Here is a 22,532-nt window from a genome sequence, read left to right as displayed (position 1 = left end):
TCCCTTTCAGGCTCAGGATGATTTTATAGGAGACACGCAGCTGTGCGGCGTCATATTTTCCTGAAGGAGCTGAGACGTACTTGAAACAGAAAAGAAGAAAAGAAGCCTTTTGGCTTATGAAGAAAAATCATAAAGTTACAGGAATGCTTTTTATGATTGATTCATGATTCAGTAATTTTTATTTTATGAATAAATATGGTCAGCTTCTGTTGGTGCCATCATTCCTATTCGACAGGTAGTTTTCCTGATCTGCTGTGTTACAACAGCCCGACTGTTTACTGTCCCGTCAGATCAGCTGACCAATCAGTAAACACATTCAATCAAAGGGGTGTTGCTGTCTGGTAAAAAAACTTCCGCAGAGGATACACCTGTGGTTCCTCACTTTAAGCTCCTCCTGGAGCCTCCTCGCTCCTTGTCTCCTCTGAGGTGCATTTAAGGGATTGTAAGATCCTCGATGATGGCGAAGAGAGATTTGTTTCTGGGTCACAGCCAGGAGGACGGAGGAGACGGGACGCAAGGAAGCATAAATCAGCTAAATGAAAAGCACCCTATGAGAATCAGCTCATCAAAGTGTTGCTCTAGAGCACCACTAGTGGTCAAAAACTCCTCAACATACCTTAAACAAAAACAAAGGCCTCTAAATATAAGAGAGATGACCGTCCACAGACTTCGACTGGCTTTTCTCCATCTCATAACGGCTTAGTCTACACAGTTATGCACAATTAACAACTGTTAATAAACTTCTACTGTTGTAATACCAAATAATACCTTTAGGGGCTCGGCAGGTGAAGATACTAAAGTAAACCTCGAAACCTTGAATGTTTCAAGAAAATATAACTGTCTTCAATTTGAACTCACAGACTGGATATACAAATAACAAAAAAAAGGAAAGAGTCTACAAACTATTTCTTCTCTCTTATTTTTTTGTATTTTTAGGTGCAAGTATTACTCAGGTATGATGGCTTCTTACATGCACTGTTGCAACTCCTTAATTCCATCATGTACATGACAACCCAAATGAGAAAAAACAGGTAAATGCATTAAATTTAAATACCTGATGAATTTCACTGATCACACAAACACACTGGACATGTAATAGAAACTCAGGTGTCTGGAAGTACAACTCTTACTCTGCTGTCTGTCACGCTATGAGGCTTCATCCACACTAATACCCTTTCATTTTAAAATGCGTAACTTTTGCTACGTTTACGCCTAGCGTCCACACTACTCCGGCATTTTCGAACCCCTAAAATAGAGACTTTTGAAAACTCTGCTGACTCCGTTTTAGTTTGAAAACTCCAGGATTGCATTTTAGTCAAGACGGGCGGAAATGGAGACTTCTGAAAACGATGACGTAGACACCAACAGTCACTTCCTGATTGGGTTTTATCAGTCACGACGTGCCTTCCCTGATTTCGTCACACCCCTATCACGTGATACTTTTCCTAAAGAAAACAGTCAACATCACCCTTGACTACCAGTGGTTAATTCAACATGTATAACAGGTGTTGCTGACCTTGTTGTCTATGCTAGCAGCTGTTGTGCAGTTAAATTCTGAATTTTATAATGCTACTACTGCCTACATGCACAGGACGCGAGCTGTTATTTGAGTGATTTGTGACAATTCCCGCGTCCAGCTGCGTTATTTTCAGGCATGTTAATATGGACAGAGATGATTTCTGATACAGTGCTAAAACCCTTGTGTGGATGGAGATAGTTTTCGTTTTAAAACGCTGACGTAATGTGGACGTAGTCTAAGACACATCATCTGACGCAGTACTTTTAGTTTGAATATTCACAATGGTGTCTACTTGCAAAAGTCGGCACCTGCATAAATGGAGCAGTTTTGAAACACAGATCATATGTTTTAAACACAAATATAAAATGTCAAAAGGATTGTCATGATGGGTAAAAGGTGAATTATATAAAAAATTAATGCATCTTCCTAATTTTTTTAAAGCCCACAAGCTCAACAGAGTACGCTGTTGAATCTCAAAGCATCAACTTTGCTTATTTCCAATTCACAATGATTAAAAAACACGGACGGTTGTGATATGGTCATTATTGCAAATGTCTCAGCATTTATATAAGTGTTAATACACAAGAGGTGTCCTGATATATAAAATGAATGGATGAAATAAAGGCAAAGAATATCACAATATAACGCATCAATTCACATTTCCTCTGCCAGCTCTGTTATTTTCTATGTGAGAGTGCACTGCCACGATTATACCATTTTTATTTATCACAGATAAAAAGGGAAAAAGCCATGTCCACGTAGTTATCCATTTTTCTTATTCTTTTTCTAAATTCATTTTTGCTATCAGTTAAACTCAAGTTACCTGGTAATGTATGGCTGTAGTATTGTTGCCTGCAGCTTAATATTTACGTTCCGCAGATTTGTGATATTAAAGTGAGTTAAACTGCCGACAGTATCTTTGCTTGGAGAGTCTTGTTATTCAATTTTAACAAACTACTGTAAGTCCTTTAAAAAATAGTCATTAACCAACATGACAATTATCAAAAGCGCAACTCAAGATTGTTGTTAATTTCAAATTGTATTCAGATTGTTCTGAAAGCAGTTTCATTTAGCTCAGTTTAAATACAGCATACAGTCTGCTTGTTTATCTCACACCTTTGTGGCTGTTACCCAGACAAAACATCTTTACGTTTGTCTACTCGATACCAAACCTCTATTCAACCATTTTCCCACAGCGATGACGCTCTTACCATATATATAAAACCACATTTTGCTGCAAACAAAAAAAACAGCTCCCTCTTTACAGCTGAGACACAGAAAACCAGTGACCCTCTCAGACAGCAGAGAGGGTGAGGAGGGGGGCTGTGTTGTGTGCAAAATGTGTGTGAAGATGAAGAACATGTGTGACATCACCAGTGAACCTTTCCAACTCTTCTTCTGCGCTTCTCTTTGCTTGTCTCTGATGTAGAGTCTGTCAGTTTTTGTGTCATTTTTATGTTACAAAAATATTATTTCTTATTCTCAGTTTACAGTTCTTCTTCACCGACTATATTTTCTCATTATCAAAGCAAGAAAAAGACAAGCTTGGTGTCATCAGGAGCTAAAATTCAAATATTTTCCAAAATCTTAAGAAAAAAGAAAACTACTTTTTAAAGATATGAGAACACCCAGGAAAATCTTCCCTACATTATTAGCCGCACAGCTAATATTGTAACCCATAATACTATTCCAGTGAGTGAGATCTATCCCAGCATGCACTGGGCGCAACACTCAAGACAGGTTGCCAGTAAGCTGCATCATAGGGCTGACACCTACAGACTGATAAACACACTCAACCCAAAATGCACATCTAACAGGCAACTGGCAGACATTAATTCACCTGACTGGCATTTCCCAGAGGAAATCCAGTGTATTATGGAGTGTATTTATGTTGTCTGTCTCTTTTCTTTTCGTCACTGTATTTTTACATTTCTGTATAAATAATATAAACTAAGAAAAACATTGACAAAGCTGCCAAATACATTTTTAAGAACAGTGTGATCCTAGGTCTCATTTTACTCCCTACAGGTAAGGATGGAGAAAAATAATGAATATACACATTAATTACTACTTATCCACTATTTTTTGCATGTTTTGTTTTCCAAGTGTGTGTGGTTGATTGAACACACTTCTCCAAATTTCTGTGCACTACTTTAGTTTATGCAATTTTACACAGTATACAGGTGGGTTAACAGACTATGTTTGGAGTTTTGTGACAGGCGAACAATGAAGTTACTTAACTAGCCGATTAATGCTCCAATTTAAAGAAACAATTACTGATTGAAAAAAATTATTTATTTTTTTTCAGCATAAAAAAAAAATCTATCTCCAACTGCCTAAAAGTTTTGCAACTTCTCCAACTGAAAATGGTGATGTCTTGCTAGTTTTGTGCTTTGCATATGCTGTTTAACTGTGTTGTGGTGCATACTATACCTACCTAAAAAGAGACTGAAAGACTAACAGATGTTCAGCAAATACTTTTGGGACACCATATTTCAGGTAAAAGTCAAGTCCCTACCTTTACACACATTTAAAAAATTTTTGGCTTCCATATTATTATTATTCACTTCTCGCTGTTGTTCAGTAAAACAACAACGTGCATCAGGGGGGTCTAATGTTGCTGTGTGTGGCAAAAGGTGAAACGGCGAAGTATTCAAATAAGGTTTGGAAAGTCTGCAGCCGTAATACAGGTTCTTGAATGCTCCAACCTGTTTTTTCTGTTACAGTTTTCATGCACTGTTTACAGCCTTCCACCTCAGTGTGACTGCTAATCTGCTAATAGCCTAAAACACAATGATGTGAAAAACAACTGGTGGAAGTAGCACAACTCAGACAAGCTGGATATACATTTTTAGTTCTCTTATCATTTCTTACAAAGCTTGAAGGACACAAAAACAATATGTGTGAGCTGACGGCTTGGCATCCACTAGAGAACTGCTCTTTGTGTGCACCTTTTGTTTTTAAATGCATTGTTTAAAAATGATATAGACATTAATGTCTGCATTTGTTAGTATTGTCTACACACAAATTAAGTTGCATCAGCTTTTTTTTTGTCCACCACATAACGTATGCAACATGATAGTCTGCATTTCATATGGATATCATTTGATATCGGTGTATTGGTTTACAAAACTCATGCAAAGTAGAAAGGAGCTACTGTGTGTAAACTTGTACAGGCTTCATGTATACAAACAAACAAAAAAAAGAAAAGAAACAGACTGTGGACTGTGGACACTGAATAATCCCTGCGCGTGTGCTCACCCTCATTTTGTTTTGTTGACTGCTACAGTCAGATGGGACTGTGTAGGCCATAACATTTGCTATGCTGCTGGTAAGACCCATGTTATCCTTACAGAATGCATTAGCATTAGACACTCACATTTCACTGTAACTGGTATATAAACTTTTAAATGCACCATGTTCCTAACAATATGAAGATAAATATAACTGATATGATTATTAGATTTCAAACAATAGCATGTTGAATGTTGATATTCCATTATAAGTATCTACAATCCATAAAACATAGATACATAAGTATCTGTAATCAATAAAACACATTTTTGTTAATTGGTTGAAATACAAAAATGGAAATTAAAGTGAATTTGGACATTTATGTCTGTATAATAGCACTGCAAAAGTAATTTTAGGTTGCCTTCTACCAGAAATAGTCTGTAATAACCTATATAATCATTAACAGCTATTAACAGCAATCTACTGATGTTGCAGCTCATCATTTTTGGTGAAACAGCTGAACTGTTCTGTGAGGGAATGTTTTTTTTGTTGTTGTTGTTGTTGTTATTATTTTTTGTCTCTGTGGGTCAGTAGTTTGATTTGCTTTGTGTGGCCTTTACAATAAGATTGGGTGTTTTCCTCCTCTGGTGCACATGTGGGTGATCACAGTGGGCCTATACTTTGGCAAGTACAACAACAGACGTGGTCCTGCATGGGGAAGACCTACCTGCTCTCTTGATATACAGGGTAACGAAGGTCTGCGAGGCATTTTACAACTGCCATAATAGCTGGTCGACGTTTCCCCCAGAGAAACACAGCTGGACCTTCTCCTGGGTCTGATCACGGGGACCTTTTCCTCCGTGCTGGCAATCCCACTCGGCGCTTCCTTCGACGGGTAGTAACGGTCAAAACAGAGCCCCAACAGGGAGCCCGAAACCCCCGCAAAGCAGGCGAAGAGCGGTCTGAGCAGTGCGGGCAGACCGCTCAAACTTGTGAAAGAGACAAGCCACACAACGCTGGCAAAAACCAGTATGAGAACACTGTGTTTGAGTTTCAGAGTGGGGATCAGTGTTAGCAGACCCACACACCCCAACACGAATAACAACCTGCCCACCATTTGCATCTGGTGTTGGTCCTCTCCCCATTGCAAAAACCGCAAAACCAAAAAATCCCCGAGGTAACACGATGCTGGCAGTGACAAGAGCCAACATTTACTGCTCTCCTTCTTTTTCCTCCTCAGGTAAAACGTCAGAAAGAAGAATGCACATCCTATGCTGAATAAAGGACTGATGGACTGGGAGAAGCCCGACAAAAAAGTCCGCAAATCCCAAAGCGAGTCACTTTGCAAGCTCCTGGAAATGAGCAAAGAAACCGCGAAAATTACAAACGCGCCGACGTAGAGGGCAGAGACCTTTAACAATTTTGAATTGAGGATGTCTTCGTTGCAAAACCTGCACACGTTGAACAAAAATCCCCTCTGATGGTCCTGTTTAAGGGGGGTGACGCAGCTCTTCACATAGCCGTTCCTGAAGCCCTCTGAGCTGTTTACACTTCCAGCTCCGTCGTGGTGCCTTATTTTACTGTGCAAAACCTCTCCTTCCTCCCGTGCAGCCATGGCTCGACTGTGACTCCTCGTATCCACACAAAAAGTCCCCCCTCTTCTGCTATTCACGCCGTATTAACGCTGAACTACATGACAGCAAACGCACTCCATGGTCACTCAAACGTGCTCCAGCACTTGGACTAAAGAAAGAAGGTGAGATGTTGTTTTTACAGAAAACGGGCTCTCTAACGCCGCCTAGAGGCCACAACTCAGACCTCAGGGCTTCAGTGATGTGTAGCACTGATCGGGTCCTGCTGCAGCATTCATCTGAGGTTGCAGCTAATACAGGACTAAAAAAAGTTCTCATTTAATTAAAAAATATGCTTAAAATTTATCCATACCAATTGTATCCACCAATCATGTAATAATATTATAAAAGGGTTTTTACTTACATGCTATATTCCCAATGTGACCAGGCTTATGTGTTCATCTTTAATTTTTTTTTTTTTTTTTTTTATAAAACTTGTTTTCAAATGTAGGCAACTCAATTCTAAGAAGAGAGATAAATACATGTGACTTACAAATTTGACCTCATTTCGGAGCAACGCATACAGTTTAAATTAACGTTGCCCTATTTTAAGTAAAATCTTATTAAAGTAATATTTCACCGACTAAAAATTAAATTAACTTTTTGATAATATCTCTTTTCTCTTCGTATCTGAATCATGTTGCTCTGGGATCTGTTAGCCTGCCTACAGCTTGGAAAAGTAGCCGATTATCGATAAGCTGATCAGAATAACATTGATGTGTAAGAGGAAACCAACCGGTCAATTCAATCGTAATGGTAATATTTCTTAAAAGAAGACATATTCTAGTTCAATGGCGAGATGAATAATGTATACAATCAAAGCCGTTCAAAGATATATTTTATGACTGGCTAACTATAGCGCCACTGGGTTTGCTTTAGGTAAACAGCTCGCTGATAACACAACGTTAGAAATATATTTTGCAATGAAAGTTCATAAGAACTGTCAACTTAAGCAAAGTCCTGCCCTAAATCTAAAGTCCCTTCCTTAATTCACACAACCTCCCGATATTTTGTATTGTCCAGTCCTGATTTATCATATGATACAGGTTGATACAGTTAACATGGTCATAGGACAAAGGGTAAAAGTAATAAAATAAATAGATAGTAACTTAACAGAAATGGTAGGCAATAAATTAAGTTTCATTAAAAAAAAAACAACAACAACACTTGGAGCGTACTAAATTTATGTACACATTTCCTATTGTTTGTGAGTTGGATGGACTCAAAATACTTTCAAACGATGGACAAGACCTCGAGAACTTAGAGTTATGAATGTGAAGTTTTCTCTGTAAAATTATTAAAGTTACAACAGGAGAAGATATACTGAAGTGATAATGTCATTACAGACTGATCTGGAGCTATCACAGACAATGAATGGCGAGGCAATTTTATTTATAGGCTATAGGAAATTTCAATACAGCCTGGTAATCTCAATATGTTTAATATCTAAAAGCATAAAGCAACAAGTAATATTCAGGAGAGTATAAGAAAAAAACAGTGCAAATAGTAACAAAAGCAAAGACACAAAGTGACAAATGTACCCCATTCAAACCACAAACATAGATGTAAGCTACCTCCACACAGACAGTAACTAATTATATTCCTGAGAAATGGAGATGTTTTTAGTTAAGCTGCAACGATTAGTCGATTAATCAATCAGTCAGTCAACAGAAACTTAACCGGCAACTATTTTGATGATCGAAAAATCATTTTATGTATTTAAAGTACCAAATGCCAAACATTTCATGTCATTTGTGAAGATTTCCTGCTATTCTTGGTCTTGTGTGATAGTAAACTCAATATGTTTGGATTTGGGACAGTTGGTCGAACAAAACAGGCAATTTGATGACATCACCTTGTGCTTTAGGAAACTGTGACCGACATTTTTCACTGTTTTCAGGCATTTTATGGTCCAAATGATTCATCTAAAAAGTAATTTGCAGATTAACTGATCAAGAAAATAATCGTTTGTTGCAGCCCTGGTTTTTTAGTTTACTTGATATCGTTACATTTGTTACAGAGCTCAGGCCAGGAAAAACACTACGTACTCTACTTATGTGGCTTATACTGGGATATGGTACATTACATCCTCTGGTTCACAGAGAGAAGGCTTTAAATCATGTAAAGCTGGTTTGGATGTTCAGTAACATCTCCAAGAAAAGTCCACTACCATGTCACTAATTGTCACTGGACCTAAAAAAGAGACGCCTCATGACATCTTATTTCAAGATACACTCTGCACTAGTATACTCCAAAAGTATCTGCTGTTGGTTATGGGCAAACTCACTGTAACAGCATAATGAATGCCAGTTGATGTTCATTAGTGCATTTAACAATGCTGCCCTTTAACACTAGATACACTTAAATAAAGATAAATGATAAGATAAATGTATTTAGCTTCTATGTTACACTTTTAGGTCAACAAGTTGGCCTACAAGCCTTAAATTATCCATTCTTGTCCTACTTAAAATTTCTTAAATCTGAAGGAGCTGGTATGATATAGCCTTCCTTCCTGGTGCACAGGGTATCATGTGTTATTGCATTGCTGTATACTGGTAAACTGTGTGGAAGAGAAAGACTGAATGAAAGACTTTGAATCATTCACCTTAAGACTGTGGTTCATTCAAGGTTTTGTGCACGCACTGTGCATCACTGAGGCTAAGCTTCCACTAGAGGGTGGTGCAAACCAATAACAACTTCAAAATATGTTGCATTCTTTTGGTGAAAGCTAAACTACAATATTTCAATATATATATATATATATATGTATATTCAGTATATATTCAGTTTCAGCCCAAGAAGGATATGTTTTTGTATTGTGTTTCAGATGAACTGTTTATGTGTGTCACGAGGCTGGCCAAGCCTGAACAAGAGTCTGCAGCAGTGAGGTATGATGAGCCAATAAATTCTGAAGTGGAAATTGTTACTCACTGTGGAAAATGTTGGACAATCTCCAAAATATCAAGCACTTAAAACAAGATAAGAGGAGTATTTGTATGATCATGTCCAACTTCATAATATTATTATTATTTTTTAACTGGAAAGTGTTTTTGAATGTATTTTTGTCATTTTTTCTCAAAATGTAAATAAATAACTGCTGCAATGATCATTATTCATTGTTCCTTGATATGAAAGGTCACTTGAGACATACATGTGCTCAATGTAGCATTCATTCAGTTCTAATAAGCTTTGTAGTAAAAGACCTTCACAAAGACCTTCATAAACCATTCTTTTTTTTTTTTTACTGTTTACCAGAGTCACAATCTCAGTGGCAAAAGGTGAACACAGCTGCCCAGATGCTCTTTCTTTCCCAGTTTCCCCTGTGAGATTTCCAGTCCATCCAGCATTGCAAATGATTCAAACTCCTAAGGGAAACCGGACTGTCTTACCTCTGAAATTTGATTGAGTGTTATTAAATTGACAGGTCACTACATGAGCTGATTTCCCTCCCAGTGATCATAATCCTGGCCTCATGGTAACATTTCTCCTGATTTATAAATAAACTATCACACAACCCTGCTACTCTGGGGATGTACAGTCTGATTGTACAGATGTTAAGAAAACTTATGGATTTTAATTGTTCCACAACTTAAGATAAGGGCCTGAAAACGCCTTTATCAGCTGCACATTATGTGGCGATGAGATTTTTATCCTTCAATGGCTGTAAGGCAGCAGGTGCTGTGACTCATCGGAGCACTTGATTTCCCCAATGCCCTTACTGCTTCTGCGCTGTCATTTTTAAAATTTATTTATTTATTTATTCTTATCAAAGTGAAACCCTGTATGGGCATTGGCTGCCAATCATTTTCCCAAAATGTATCAAATTTTCTGTTTGACTACTTCTCACAGTTGGACAAATTGAGATTTTTGTCATATTTATGGATTTCAGTGTTTTGAGGCATATTCATGTTTACTTTTTGCGGCTTACAACATTATACACAAGTAAAACGTTGGGGGAAAAAAGTCGTTGTCATGAGTGTTTTTGTATGTAAAATAAAGACGGGACCCTTCTGCGATTTTCGCATTCGCGGTTTATCACTCTGTAGTTTGATCCTTTCGGCGCACGGTAGCAGTGATGTGGCTCAGAAAGTAATCTTCCACGTCACAAGGAAGTAGTGCGGAGCCGAAGAGACAGCCCGTCAGTGGGAGCTTCTGAGGATTTTTACAGATGTAAATATCAAAACTGGATAACGAAGGCCGCTTCGGAGGATAATAGACGTGAAATTAGGTAGGTTATGTATTTAATTTAGTAATTACCCATGACTAATATTAGCGACGTTTGCTTTCCTGAGCCGTGGTATCACAGCTAGCTAACGGTAATGTCCTCCATTTCATTGCTGGTCTGAGCAGAAGCTAAGTTGGCGTTAGCTAACGTTTGCTAATTGACGATTGATCATTATCTTACCTGTAATCAATTGAATTGTCGAGTAATTGATTGATTTGCGTCTTTATTGAGGTTTTGCTGTACAACTGCGGGTGCTAACGCAGGTAACGCCGCTGACGTGTAGCTGCAGTGTTGTGTTAACTTAACGCTGCGTGTCGTTATTTCTCAACTTACTTTATTATTAACGTGACATTGAAACTTTTAACAGCGTGTATTTGCTGTTTTCATGCCAGCTTTGTCCTGTGTTTTTGCGATGACCACAGTCTATGTTTTTACAGGTAAAAGAAGCGGTAGCGTCAAATGTCCGAAAGTTATCCGAACCTTTTTATGTGTAGTTTTAGCTTTTCTTAGACAGCTCAGCAGGTATTGAGCGCCTCCCTTTGTCATGATTAGAACCGTGACACACAATCCTGTTTTTCACAGAAATCAGCCGTTTAGTTCTCCTTTATATTCTCAGTTTTAGCTCATTATAGCTCCGTCTTACACTTCCTAGAGCATCCATTTAAACCGCTGAGTGAAATGCTTTGGATCTCATGTATGTTACCTGCGACACACATGTGATCTACTAATCAGCACGCATTTTAAATGCAATTGCTGTTTTGCTGAACTGCTCATTTTAATATGTCAAATGCAGAGTTACAGCAAGTTTCGTCCGATAAATGCAGCGGCAATAAGTCCGATTGCATTAGTGCTCCTATAGAAACTAGAACTTAACATATGTTAGTTTAAATAAGGGAAGTAATAAATGCAGACACAATGCAACAATTAGATTTTACATCTGGGTTTTCTGATTTAATGCTATATGGGGAAAAAAAGATAAAACAACACCATATAAAATACACATTGGTCATTCAGTATATGTCTGTATATATCCTCATTATATTAGATAGTTTTCAAAATGCATCAATTAAAAGGCCCCATAAGGTAGGAGTGGGTAATATGAAAAAAACTCTCTATCAAGACACTTGCATTTATATATCACAATATTAAAATATAATACTTTTGGGAAAATTTGTTGAGAAAGTGTTTATGGATGAATATTAGACAGAAAAGTCTGTATTTGGATAATCCAGAAAATTAAGTACTTGACAATTCAAGGTACTTCATCATATTGATGCCAAAAACATAAATATTGCAGATTGATTTGCAGGATAGCCCACAATGTTCCTATGCTCCCAGAGATTCAGAAATGTGACGATTGACAAATCTATATTGTTTCATGTTATAATAAAGTGTGTGGTGCAAGTTTGTTTACATTATGTTATTACAGTTTTGCCCGCATAAGTTGAAAAGTGTGAAAAGTCACGGTTTTCATTCATGAGAAGTCAGTGTACATCTGTGTATTTATTTCTTACATTTTCTACACTCATATGCCTGTGTTCTCCATCATTAACTAAATCTACCGTTTTTCTGTCTGTCACAGGTATTATCCAGTCAGTGACATTAATTGGGATTCTTCAAGACAAGTACAAGCCCAGCAGCAAAATGACAGCTGCAGAGAATGTTTGTTACACTCTGATCAATGTTCCATCTGATTCAGAGCCCCCGTCTGAAGTCAGCCTAAAAACTGATCTAGGTAATTAATCCCTCATCATTTACCTTAAGTAGCCATGCAGATACTTTTAGGTTTCACAGTTTTTGAGATATCTATTCATTTGTAGAGGTCACAGCATAATTCAACAGTAAAGCATCCTCTTCCTGGTTACTCTAAATATTCCACAGACCTCACTGTTGGCTCTTTTAAGAGATATTTCTTTGGAAAAGTGAATAACACAGAGTTTTTGACAGCTAGGTCTGTGCATTATCTAGAGAAGTTGTAACCAAACGATGTTGTGTGTTTTACTTGATAAATGACTCATATTAATAATTGATTATCTAAATATCTTACTGTAACACTACTATTGTATTCTTGTCTATGGACAAATTAATTGTCCAATTCTTTCAGAAAAGTTTTAGCTGAAATCATAATGTATACTTGAGGCCATGCCGATCACATAGATGTTTATGTGATCAGCACATAGAGTACATAATAGTGTTTTCATCGTGGTAATGTCTCTACAGAAAAGGGGGAGATCAAGGCAAAGACTGAAGCCCTGAAGAAGGTCATCATCATGATACTGAATGGTGAGAAGTTGCCAGGACTGCTGATGACCATAATCCGCTTTGTGCTGCCACTTCAAGACCACACTATCAAAAAACTGCTGCTGGTTTTCTGGGAGATTGTCCCCAAGACAACTCCAGATGGCAAGCTGCTTCAGGAGATGATCCTGGTCTGTGATGCCTACAGAAAGGTACGCTAAGTGACATATCGACAGAACAAGTTTTCTTTAATAGAAAACAGTATGTGTAGAAACAGAAACATTACGTTTATAACTATAACAGTGTGAAAACAAAAGTAGGAAAGGGAAGGGATGGTTGAACACCTGTTTGGCAGGGTTGTTTGGCTGCTGTATTCACATAATTTCCAGTAACTTCTGGTCCAAGAGCTAAATTTAGTTTTGAATTAAACTAAAAAGTGATAGCTAGAAGCTTAGTAATGTGTAACTCTACAGAATATGTTTTAATATATTTTAAAAATCATTCAGCAATCATCCTAATGTGAAACTGCACTTCCAATTTCAGGACCTGCAACATCCCAACGAGTTCATCCGTGGCTCCACTCTGCGTTTCCTGTGCAAGCTGAAGGAGTCGGAGTTGCTCGAGCCCCTCATGCCAGCAATCAGAGCCTGCCTGGAGCACCGACACAGTTATGTGCGCCGTAATGCTGTCCTGGCCATTTACACCATCTATAGGTAAAAGCTGTTAATATTTTCTGTTGTGTCATCTTTCCGCAGATATAAATTGTATACTCCATTCATTAGAAAACAACACTGACTTGACAATATTTATTTTGTTAAGGAACTTCGAACATCTCATCCCAGACGCTCCAGAGTTGATCCATGATTTTCTTGTGAACGAGAAGGATGCCAGCTGTAAGAGAAATGCTTTCATGATGCTGATTCATGCAGATCAGGTGCGTGTCATATTGTCTCTCTTACTGTTACTGCTCTTGTGTGCCACTTGACCCACAATATCGATCTCTATGAATTAACTTGTCATTCACATCCTCCAGGATCGAGCACTGGATTACCTCAGCACATGTATTGACCAAGTTCATACTTTTGGCGACATTCTCCAGCTGGTCATTGTGGAGCTGATTTACAAAGTGAGTCAGGCCCTTTATTGCTTTAATTCAAGCTGTGTATAATAACAACATACTGCCAGAACAGCTGCTGAATGTCTTAATGAACTCTTGCTCCTTTTGTTGTCTCTGCTAGGTGTGCCATGCGAACCCCTCTGAGCGTGCCCGGTTTATCCGTTGCATCTACAACCTGCTGCAGTCGTCCAGCCCGGCTGTTAAGTATGAGGCAGCTGGCACTCTTGTAACCCTCTCCAGTGCACCCACAGCTGTTAAGGTACACCAGCAAGGTTTTGGCAGTGATCAAGTGAATGTCATATATATGGAGGTTATATTCAGAAATCTAGAACAAAGACAGTTTTGCATTGTGCTATGCTTGATGTTTGTGACTGTGTCAGATCCATTAGCAATGTTGCTATTCTATTCCAGTCTCTTATGCATTCTATGTTTTGTTGCCTCCAGGCCGCTGCCCAGTGCTACATTGATTTGATTATCAAGGAGAGCGACAACAATGTGAAGCTGATTGTTCTCGATCGCCTGATTGAACTGAAGGAGCATCCCACTCACGAGCGTGTCCTCCAGGTACTTTGAATTGTGGCTGTGGTTAGTTTTTGCTGCACTTTCTTTTTTAATTGCAAATACCAATGTTCTCTACCTGAAAAAAGTTTCTTTTATCCACCTGAACCTTAATCAATGTGTAAGCTTTCCTTACAATAATACATTCTCAACCATGACGTGTGAGCATTGGGATGCCACACAAATCATTATGTTGTGATTAGTGTTTTATATAAAACTAGAATATTTCATGTTAAATTGAAGATGCCAGCAAAATGTATGAGGAAAATATATTGAATTCTGTTTAATTCAAGTTCATGCAGTCAAAATCAGCAGAAAATATCAAAAAGATATCTGAACCTTGTAAATGCATGTTTAGTATGAGACAATGCCAGTATGCTGCACATGCTGCACATACACCACATCAGCTCTGTTAAGATTTAACACTTGGCTCTCACCCATGCCTCCTTGTCCAGGACCTTGTGATGGACATCCTGCGTGTTCTCAGCACTCCTGACCTGGAAGTGAGAAAGAAGACCTTGCAGCTAGCGCTGGACCTTGTCTCATCTCGCAATGTAGAAGAGGTCTGTTGCATGTGCAGTGTATCCATGTTGTTCCTGTTGTTCTGTTGTCCTAACGCAGACACAAAGGGAATAGACTGAAAATATTGTGACATCGATTTGTTTTCCAGTTGGTGATCGTTTTGAAGAAAGAGGTGATCAAGACAAACAACGTAACAGAACATGAAGACACTGATAAGTACAGGCAGCTGTTGGTGCGCACTCTTCACTCTTGCAGCGTGCGCTTCCCTGACATGGCGGCCAATGTAATTCCTGTGGTGAGTGGCCCATCATTTCAGTGCAGTGGAAAAGATGTTTTCAAGAATTGTTATATTTCTTGTCTTTTTGCAAGAAAGTGTTATTAAGAATATATTAATATTTTCTTCTGCGCTATGATTTACAGCTGATGGAATTCCTGAGTGACACTAATGAGGCAGCTGCTGCCGATGTGCTGGAGTTTGTGCGGGAAGCCATTCAGAGATTTGACAACTTGAGACCCCTAATCATCGAGAAGATGCTGGAAGTCTTTCACGCCATCAAAACTGTCAAGTAAGGCTTTATAAGCACGTCGAGAGGCATATAATGCAGGATCTTGGTTAATGTTTTTTTCTCTCTCATAATATTTATAAAAGCAAGTCAAATTTGGCTTTGCCTATTTGATTTAGATAAATAGGTAAGACGATCAATAAATAGTAAGCCCTGAAGAAATAATGATTTACTTAATAAGAAGTCAGCACTTCGCAAGTAAAATTTGAGTTGAACAGCCAAATTGAATGTACTTCATTGTCTGGTGCACACTTGCTTTATTAGAATGACAAATACAATTCACTAACTTAAGATGTCTCCTCTGAAATGATGTGATTAAATAAGAGAAGAAAAAAAAAATAGACAATGCACTAAAAAGGTAACTCTTGAGTTTCAGCAAGAGGTGTCCTCACATAACGAATGGAATGGTCTGATTTGCTCTCCTCTTTACCACTTTTGTTTATCTGAGAGTCATTGTTTTTTTTCTGTTGTCACGTGTGTCAGTTAGGCTTGGGCGGTATCAAGGTATTACGGTATACCAGGATATTTAGAAATCCCCAAGTTATGATTTTCAATGCCGTCAAAAATACAGACACTCATATTTCTATTAAACTGATATGGAGATGCTGTATTGAGGCGATGTATTGTAGTGCACAGCCTGCACCACCAGAGGTCAGTCTCTACTGGAGGAACAGGCAGCTAGGCTGAGAAAGATGGCGACTGCGATTGGTATGGAATCTTGAAAATATTGCCATATATAACTATCTTGAGATGACCTCTTCCAGCTACAAAAGCAGTTTATTAGCCACATGATTTTATTCAACTGCTAGTCTGCCACCACCACCTGCACATCATCTCCATTCAGCCTGCTGATGTGTCGGTATCCGCCGCGGTAACAAGTGTCACCAGCAAGAATCTATGGAAGAAAGGCGTTTATTTCCTATCTATTCATTATTCTATGGGCCATAAGTATTTAAATACAGCAAGATTTGTCTAATTAGGCTAATTACAGTGTCAGGAAGGTATGAAAATATGAAAAAATAGATACTGCCCAAGCCTAGTGTGAATACGAGAATATGGAAATATTTAGCACTATGTATGTTTGTGACATTTGTCACTTTGGTCATATTTCAGAATCTACAGAGGAGCGCTTTGGATCTTGGGAGAATACTGCAGCACCAAGGAAGATATCCAGAGTGTGATGACAGAAGTCCGCAGGTCATTGGGAGAGGTATGTGTGTCCATTAGAATTTTAATGTGACTTGAGCTGCGTGACAGCTCCTCGCACAATTCAAATTGTCGCAAATATCTGACATCTGTCTCGTCCTTAAATGTGCAGATCCCGATTGTAGAGAATGAGATAAAGAAAGAGACAGGAGAGGTGAAGCCAGAGGATGAAGTGAGTGCAGCTCCAGCCCAGAAGCTCGTGACAGAGATGGGCACCTATGTGACACAGAGTGCCCTCAGCTCCTCCAGGCCTTCGAAGAAAGAGGAGGATAGGTAAGAAGAAGAAAAAAAGCACATTGTGGGGCGATATTATTTACCCATAGTATACTATTAATTGTTTGGAGTTTGGTAATTTTACCATGTAGCTCACTCATTAACCACTGTTTTTGTTGTTCCAGGCCTCCACTCAGAGGATTCCTGATGGACGGAGACTTCTATGTGGCAGCTTCCCTGGCCACCACACTGACCAAAGTGGCCTTGCGCTATGTTGCTATTGTTCAAGACAAAAAGAAACAGAATGTAAGTTGTCCTCTCTTCACTTCTCTTTTAAAAAAAAAAAAAAAGAATCATTAAACCAACTGCCTGTTCCTCTAATCCTCTTTCTCTCCCTCGCAGTCATTTGTTGCAGAGGCCATGCTGATCATGGTCACTGTGCTGCACCTGGGCAAGTCCTCTCTGCCCAAGAAGCCAATTACAGATGATGATGTGGACCGCATCTCGCTTTGCCTCAAGGTCCTGTCAGAGTGCTCACCACTTATGAATGACATTTTCAACAAGGAGTGTCGCAAATCCCTGTCCCATATGCTGACTGTCAGACTGGAGGAAGAGAAGCTGTCACAGAAGGTAATGACAGTTGACTTAGACAGCTGAACTCACTACTTCACCTCCTGGCAGTTGGGCAGAGCTGAAATGTCATCGCAGAAAGCCTATTAGTAGCGAAAGTAGAGAAATTTGTGGCCTTAATTGCATATTTTTCGAATGAAGCCCTCATTAATCATCATTGCATGTATGCATTTATGCTCACAGATGATGTGATAATTGTTTACGAGGCAAGTAAATGTTTGTTAAAACATTTTCTATGCCTTTTCTATTCCATGTCCTGTTTTTTTTCTTCACAGGAATAAAATTTGATCACTCTGCCCATCCTCAACTTTTGACTTAGTATTATCATAACCATATTTAGTTATTTTCTTGTCCAATTTTAATTGTATCTTTGCTTATTGTTCTTAATGTGTTGATTTTGAAAATGATCTGTTGTGGGCAAACTATAGACAGTATGTATCTCTTTTTCCAACCACAGAAAGAGTCCGAGAAGCGTAATGTAACAGTGCAGGCAGACGACCCCATCTCCTTCATGCAGCTGACAGCCAAAAATGAGATGACTTCTAAGGAGGACCAGTTCCAGCTCAGTCTGCTGGCTGCTATGGGCAACACTCAGAGGAAGGAGGCTGCTGATCCCCTGGCTTCAAAACTCAACAAGGTACAACCCAAGCACTGCAGATATCTTGCCATAGAGGGGAACTGGAAAGCATTTTGAAAAAAATAGTACTTTTTGTTTACTTTCTGTTTTGCCCATTTTTGTTGCAGTGATAATGAGTGAAGACTTTTAGACCTTAGTTTGGCATTTGCCTCAGCAGATGATGTTTTGGATTACATTGTGTGAGAGAGCACAGTTTTTCCTGTGTTTTTCAAATACTCTACTGTTAGTTTTTATTTTGGTTTCAGTTTTACGTGGCTTCGGATATAATTGTTTTGGAGCAAAGAATACACAGTTATGAGTAATCTTTTTTTTTATTATGCTGCACTGCTGTTGAAGTTTAATCATCCCAATTAAAGGATGATTACAGTTAATTACAACTTGATCTTATTTTCAAGGTTTTAGCCATCATTTATATCTGTTATCATAACATCATTCACACCAAAGTTATTGCTGAGATCTGGGAAAAAGGGCAAGAAACACAGCATAGTCAGACAGAATATACACAAATCAGATTACCAGATTATGTAAACCACAATATTTAGAAGTGAAAATGAAAGTCAGTGCACTCAAAATGTTAGGAATGATTCTTTGTTGCACAAGAAAAAGCATGTACAATTGGTCAAAGGTGAACTAGGAGGTTGGTCTGTAAACTGTGATAGATGCTTAAAACGGATAATATGACGAGGATAATACAATTTAAAATCTGTTAGGTCGTTTAACTGCTTGTGTTTCTTGTCACGCTCCCAAATCTCAGTAATTAACTTGGTGAGTACAGTTTCGATACTGATGGCCAAAACTACCAGGGACCAGAGTTGTAATAAACCTAGTTATTCATCATTAAAGTGAATGGCTAAGGTTTCTCCAACAGAAATCCAGTTTTGTTGACTTAGTTTCTGTTAATCCCTTACCATGAATACATGTTTTAGTTGTTTCATAATTGATAATAAAATGCAATTCATTGTTATTCATTCTAGGTGACCCAGCTGACAGGATTCTCAGACCCAGTGTATGCTGAAGCCTATGTTCATGTCAACCAATACGATATTGTGTTGGATGTGCTGGTGGTCAACCAAACCAGTGATACTCTCCAGAATTGCACCCTTGAGCTCGCTACTTTAGGTTGGTTCAGTTTATTGTTATCTCATTGAGTGAATATACAGGCTCTCCTCTCAGGTAACACAGATCTAAGGCAGTTACAATGTATACATTTCACTAATCTGAACTCATCCATCCTACAGGTGATCTCAAGTTGGTTGAGAAGCCTTCACCTCTAACTCTGGCTCCTCATGATTTCGCTAACATCAAGGCCAACGTCAAAGTGGCCTCTACTGAAAATGGCATTATATTTGGCAACATCGGTAAGAACAGTAGTCATTTAAACAGTACAATTCAACTTATGCTGTGCTTGTATTCCTCTGTGCAATCAGAGCATGTTTTCTTATTTAATTTTGGTGGCATATGAATTTTCAATTCTTCATTTCCAGTCTATGATGTGTCGGGAGCTGCAAGCGACAGGAACTGTGTTGTCCTCAGCGACATCCACATTGACATCATGGACTACATCCAGCCAGCCTCCTGCACAGATGCAGAATTCAGACAGATGTGGGCTGAGTTCGAATGGGAAAACAAGGTAAGCTACATTTCTACTCTATGGCCAGCTGCCAGAAACTGTCTTTACCAAAATCACATTGATTGTTTGGCTTCATGATGTATTTATCAGGTTTGTTGTCTGTTTGTTTGTTTTTTCTCTTTTTTTTTTATTTGATCAACAAAAATTTTCTCAGTGAAAATTCCACAGAGCTTAATCGTCCATAAATGAAGGGAACAAATTGATTTACACATCAACAACTGACTAACAATATTCAGGAAAATATAAAAAACATGCCCCTTAAGCAAACTGTCTTTGTTGTAGGTGACGGTAAACACCAACATCACTGATCTGAACGAGTATCTCCAGCATATCCTCAGGTCCACGAACATGAAGTGCCTGACTCCTGAGAAGGTTGGTAAAGTAGACATGGTTTAAAATCTAAAATGTATTGCTGGTGCATGTTGGTAAGAAACCTGGTTGGATTTCAGATGTTGGTGAAATATATTTTTCTCACGATTAATGTAACCTAAGTCATCGTTGTGCCTATCATGATAGATGAACATTGTGTAATGTTGATGCTTTGTGTCAGTGCAATATCTTCAACTCTCTTCTTTTTGTGTAATAAACCAGGCACTGTCTGGCTTCTGCGGTTTCATGGCTGCCAACCTTTATGCTCGTTCTATCTTTGGAGAAGATGCCCTGGCTAATGTCAGCATTGAGAAACCCATCCACCTGGGGCCTGACGCACCTGTCAACGGACACATACGCATTAGAGCCAAAAGTCAGGTGGGTCACAGCTGCTGCACGGTGAACCTTTAGGCATCTGTGAAGTGAAGGCTTGGATAAGTTTTTTTTTTTAATTTTTTTTTAACCTCAAATCATTTTTGGAATCATGAAAAGAAGATTTCACATAATCTGTTATGACATTGATTGAATTGGAGTGAATGCACCAGGATAGCGACTATGTGAAATAACTATATGAAATAGCATTTGACACTGCCAACATGTATCAAATGTGTTAATCTACTGCATTTAGACTGTTGCAATAAATCCTTCCTCCTTTATTTTACAGGGGATGGCCTTGAGCCTGGGTGACAAGATCAACCTCTCCCAAAAAAAGACAAATATCTGAAACAACTCTGATCCAGATGATCCTTCTGACTTTGTAAAAGTCTTCTGCTGTTCTCTTGTATCACCCATATTACACCCTTTTCATCACAGCAAATTAAGAACTCTATACAGTCATTTGCTTCTGTGCTGTTTTTTTTTTTTTTTTTTTTTTACATCACCTCTGTCTGATAACTACTTCTCAGTAATGTTCTTTCTCTGTCCTGTTTAATTTTCAATAAACATATGTATTAAAAGAAAGAGCAAACATTGCTTAATGCTGTATTTACTGAGTCATATCCCTCAGAGGAGATGAGCTTGACTAATTCTACCCTTTGCCCACTCTGTGCAGTTCAGATTAAAGTCTGGTTGTGAATAAGAGGTTCCTTATTAATGTTTATCATTCATTTCTTGGACTTTGAACCTAATTTTTGATTAAATCACTTGTGCTTCAACTAATCCTGTCAAAAGACACATTTTAAAATCAAGATGGAGATGAAGTGGATGAGGGGTATTTTGCTCACTTTCTGTATATATGAATATCATGAACTAAGTATTTCATGCATCATTAAACAAGAGGAAACTACAGCCATTCAAGCGGTGTTGTGTGGCTGTATTTGTTCCAAGTGCTCACATCAGCATGCTAACATGCTCATAATGCTAATGCTAGTGTCATTGTTTGCCATGGCCACTGTTTTTTTTAGTGTGTTAGCGTTTAAATATTTGATAATTGGCTCCTAATACAAAGTACAGCTGAGGCTGATGGGAATGCCATGAATTGTGCAGCATTTAACAGAAATCCACCCAATAGTTGTCAAGGTTTTTCAATAAAAATACTAAAAACTCATTCTCATGTTGGTGCTCGAGGAAAAGTCAGTGGATCACCAAAGTTATTGGAATACATCCTCTAGATATCTGCCGTAAATTTCATGGTAGTCCTAAAAGTTGATGAGATATTTCACCCTGAACTACAAATGTCAACCTCATGGTGGCGCTAGAAGAAGAGTCAGGGGTTCATGAAAGTCAGTGGGATTTATCCTATATGGACCATGAATGTTTTTACAAAATGTTAAAGCCATCCATCTGAAAGCTGTTGGTATATATCCGTCTGGACCAAAAGTGGTTGACTGACAGATTGCCATCCCTAGAGCTGTGCCGCTAGCATGGCTGAAAACTGTTGGAAGGGTGAGGTTTGGGTGCATACTTCTGTGAACAGGCACTGTTTGAGTGCTTTCTCTTGGAAAGCATTGCTCATTTGGCATGATAGTAGATGTTAAGTAGGTGATTTCAAAGAGACTTTAGTAGTTGTGTCCCAAAGGGGGTGGATTCCTGCCTGAGGCCCCTGCTGTCTCCTGCTCCATAGCTGCGGATGTGACTCCGGGCTCTAAATAGAATTCCTCAGATGCCTCTGGTGATATGTTGCACAGTGTGACACTGATTGGAAATTGTCCTGTCAGGGCCTCCAAATTGTCAGTGACATCACGAAATATATATCTTAGCCAGGAAATTGTTATTTTAACCTAGGTTGGAATATATTGCAG

General features: G+C 38.5%; 2 protein-coding genes across 2 annotated transcripts in view; one reads left to right on the top strand and one right to left on the bottom strand.

Annotated features, from left to right (window-relative positions):
• The window catches only part of pde3b (phosphodiesterase 3B), a 51,743-nt gene extending 45,245 nt beyond the window's left edge, over nt 1–6,498 (bottom strand). Inside the window, exon 1 of the mRNA XM_042412940.1 lies at nt 5,481–6,498. Within this exon, the coding sequence (XP_042268874.1) occupies nt 5,481–6,368 (888 nt within the window). The 5' untranslated portion in view covers nt 6,369–6,498. The remainder of the gene's footprint in view (nt 1–5,480) is intronic.
• Nucleotides 6,499–10,458: 3,960 nt separating this feature from the next.
• Nucleotides 10,459–21,252, top strand: copb1 (COPI coat complex subunit beta 1). The gene is made up of 22 exons (XM_042418609.1): nt 10,459–10,612; nt 12,192–12,344; nt 12,830–13,059; nt 13,391–13,560; nt 13,667–13,781; nt 13,881–13,973; nt 14,086–14,223; nt 14,409–14,528; nt 14,978–15,085; nt 15,193–15,339; nt 15,465–15,610; nt 16,721–16,817; nt 16,926–17,086; nt 17,212–17,332; nt 17,429–17,656; nt 18,114–18,293; nt 19,268–19,412; nt 19,532–19,651; nt 19,778–19,923; nt 20,206–20,295; nt 20,515–20,670; nt 20,957–21,252. Exons 2-22 carry the CDS (start codon nt 12,254–12,256, stop codon nt 21,014–21,016), a joined length of 2,862 nt encoding a protein of 953 aa, XP_042274543.1. The 5' UTR covers nt 10,459–10,612; nt 12,192–12,253; the 3' UTR covers nt 21,017–21,252.
• The last annotated feature ends 1,280 nt before the right edge of the window (nt 21,253–22,532 follow it).

This window comes from Thunnus maccoyii, chromosome 1 (genome assembly GCF_910596095.1).
Source record: "Thunnus maccoyii chromosome 1, fThuMac1.1, whole genome shotgun sequence".
Classification (NCBI taxonomy): domain Eukaryota; kingdom Metazoa; phylum Chordata; class Actinopteri; order Scombriformes; family Scombridae; genus Thunnus; species Thunnus maccoyii.
This window is presented reverse-complemented; position numbering and strand designations above follow the sequence as displayed.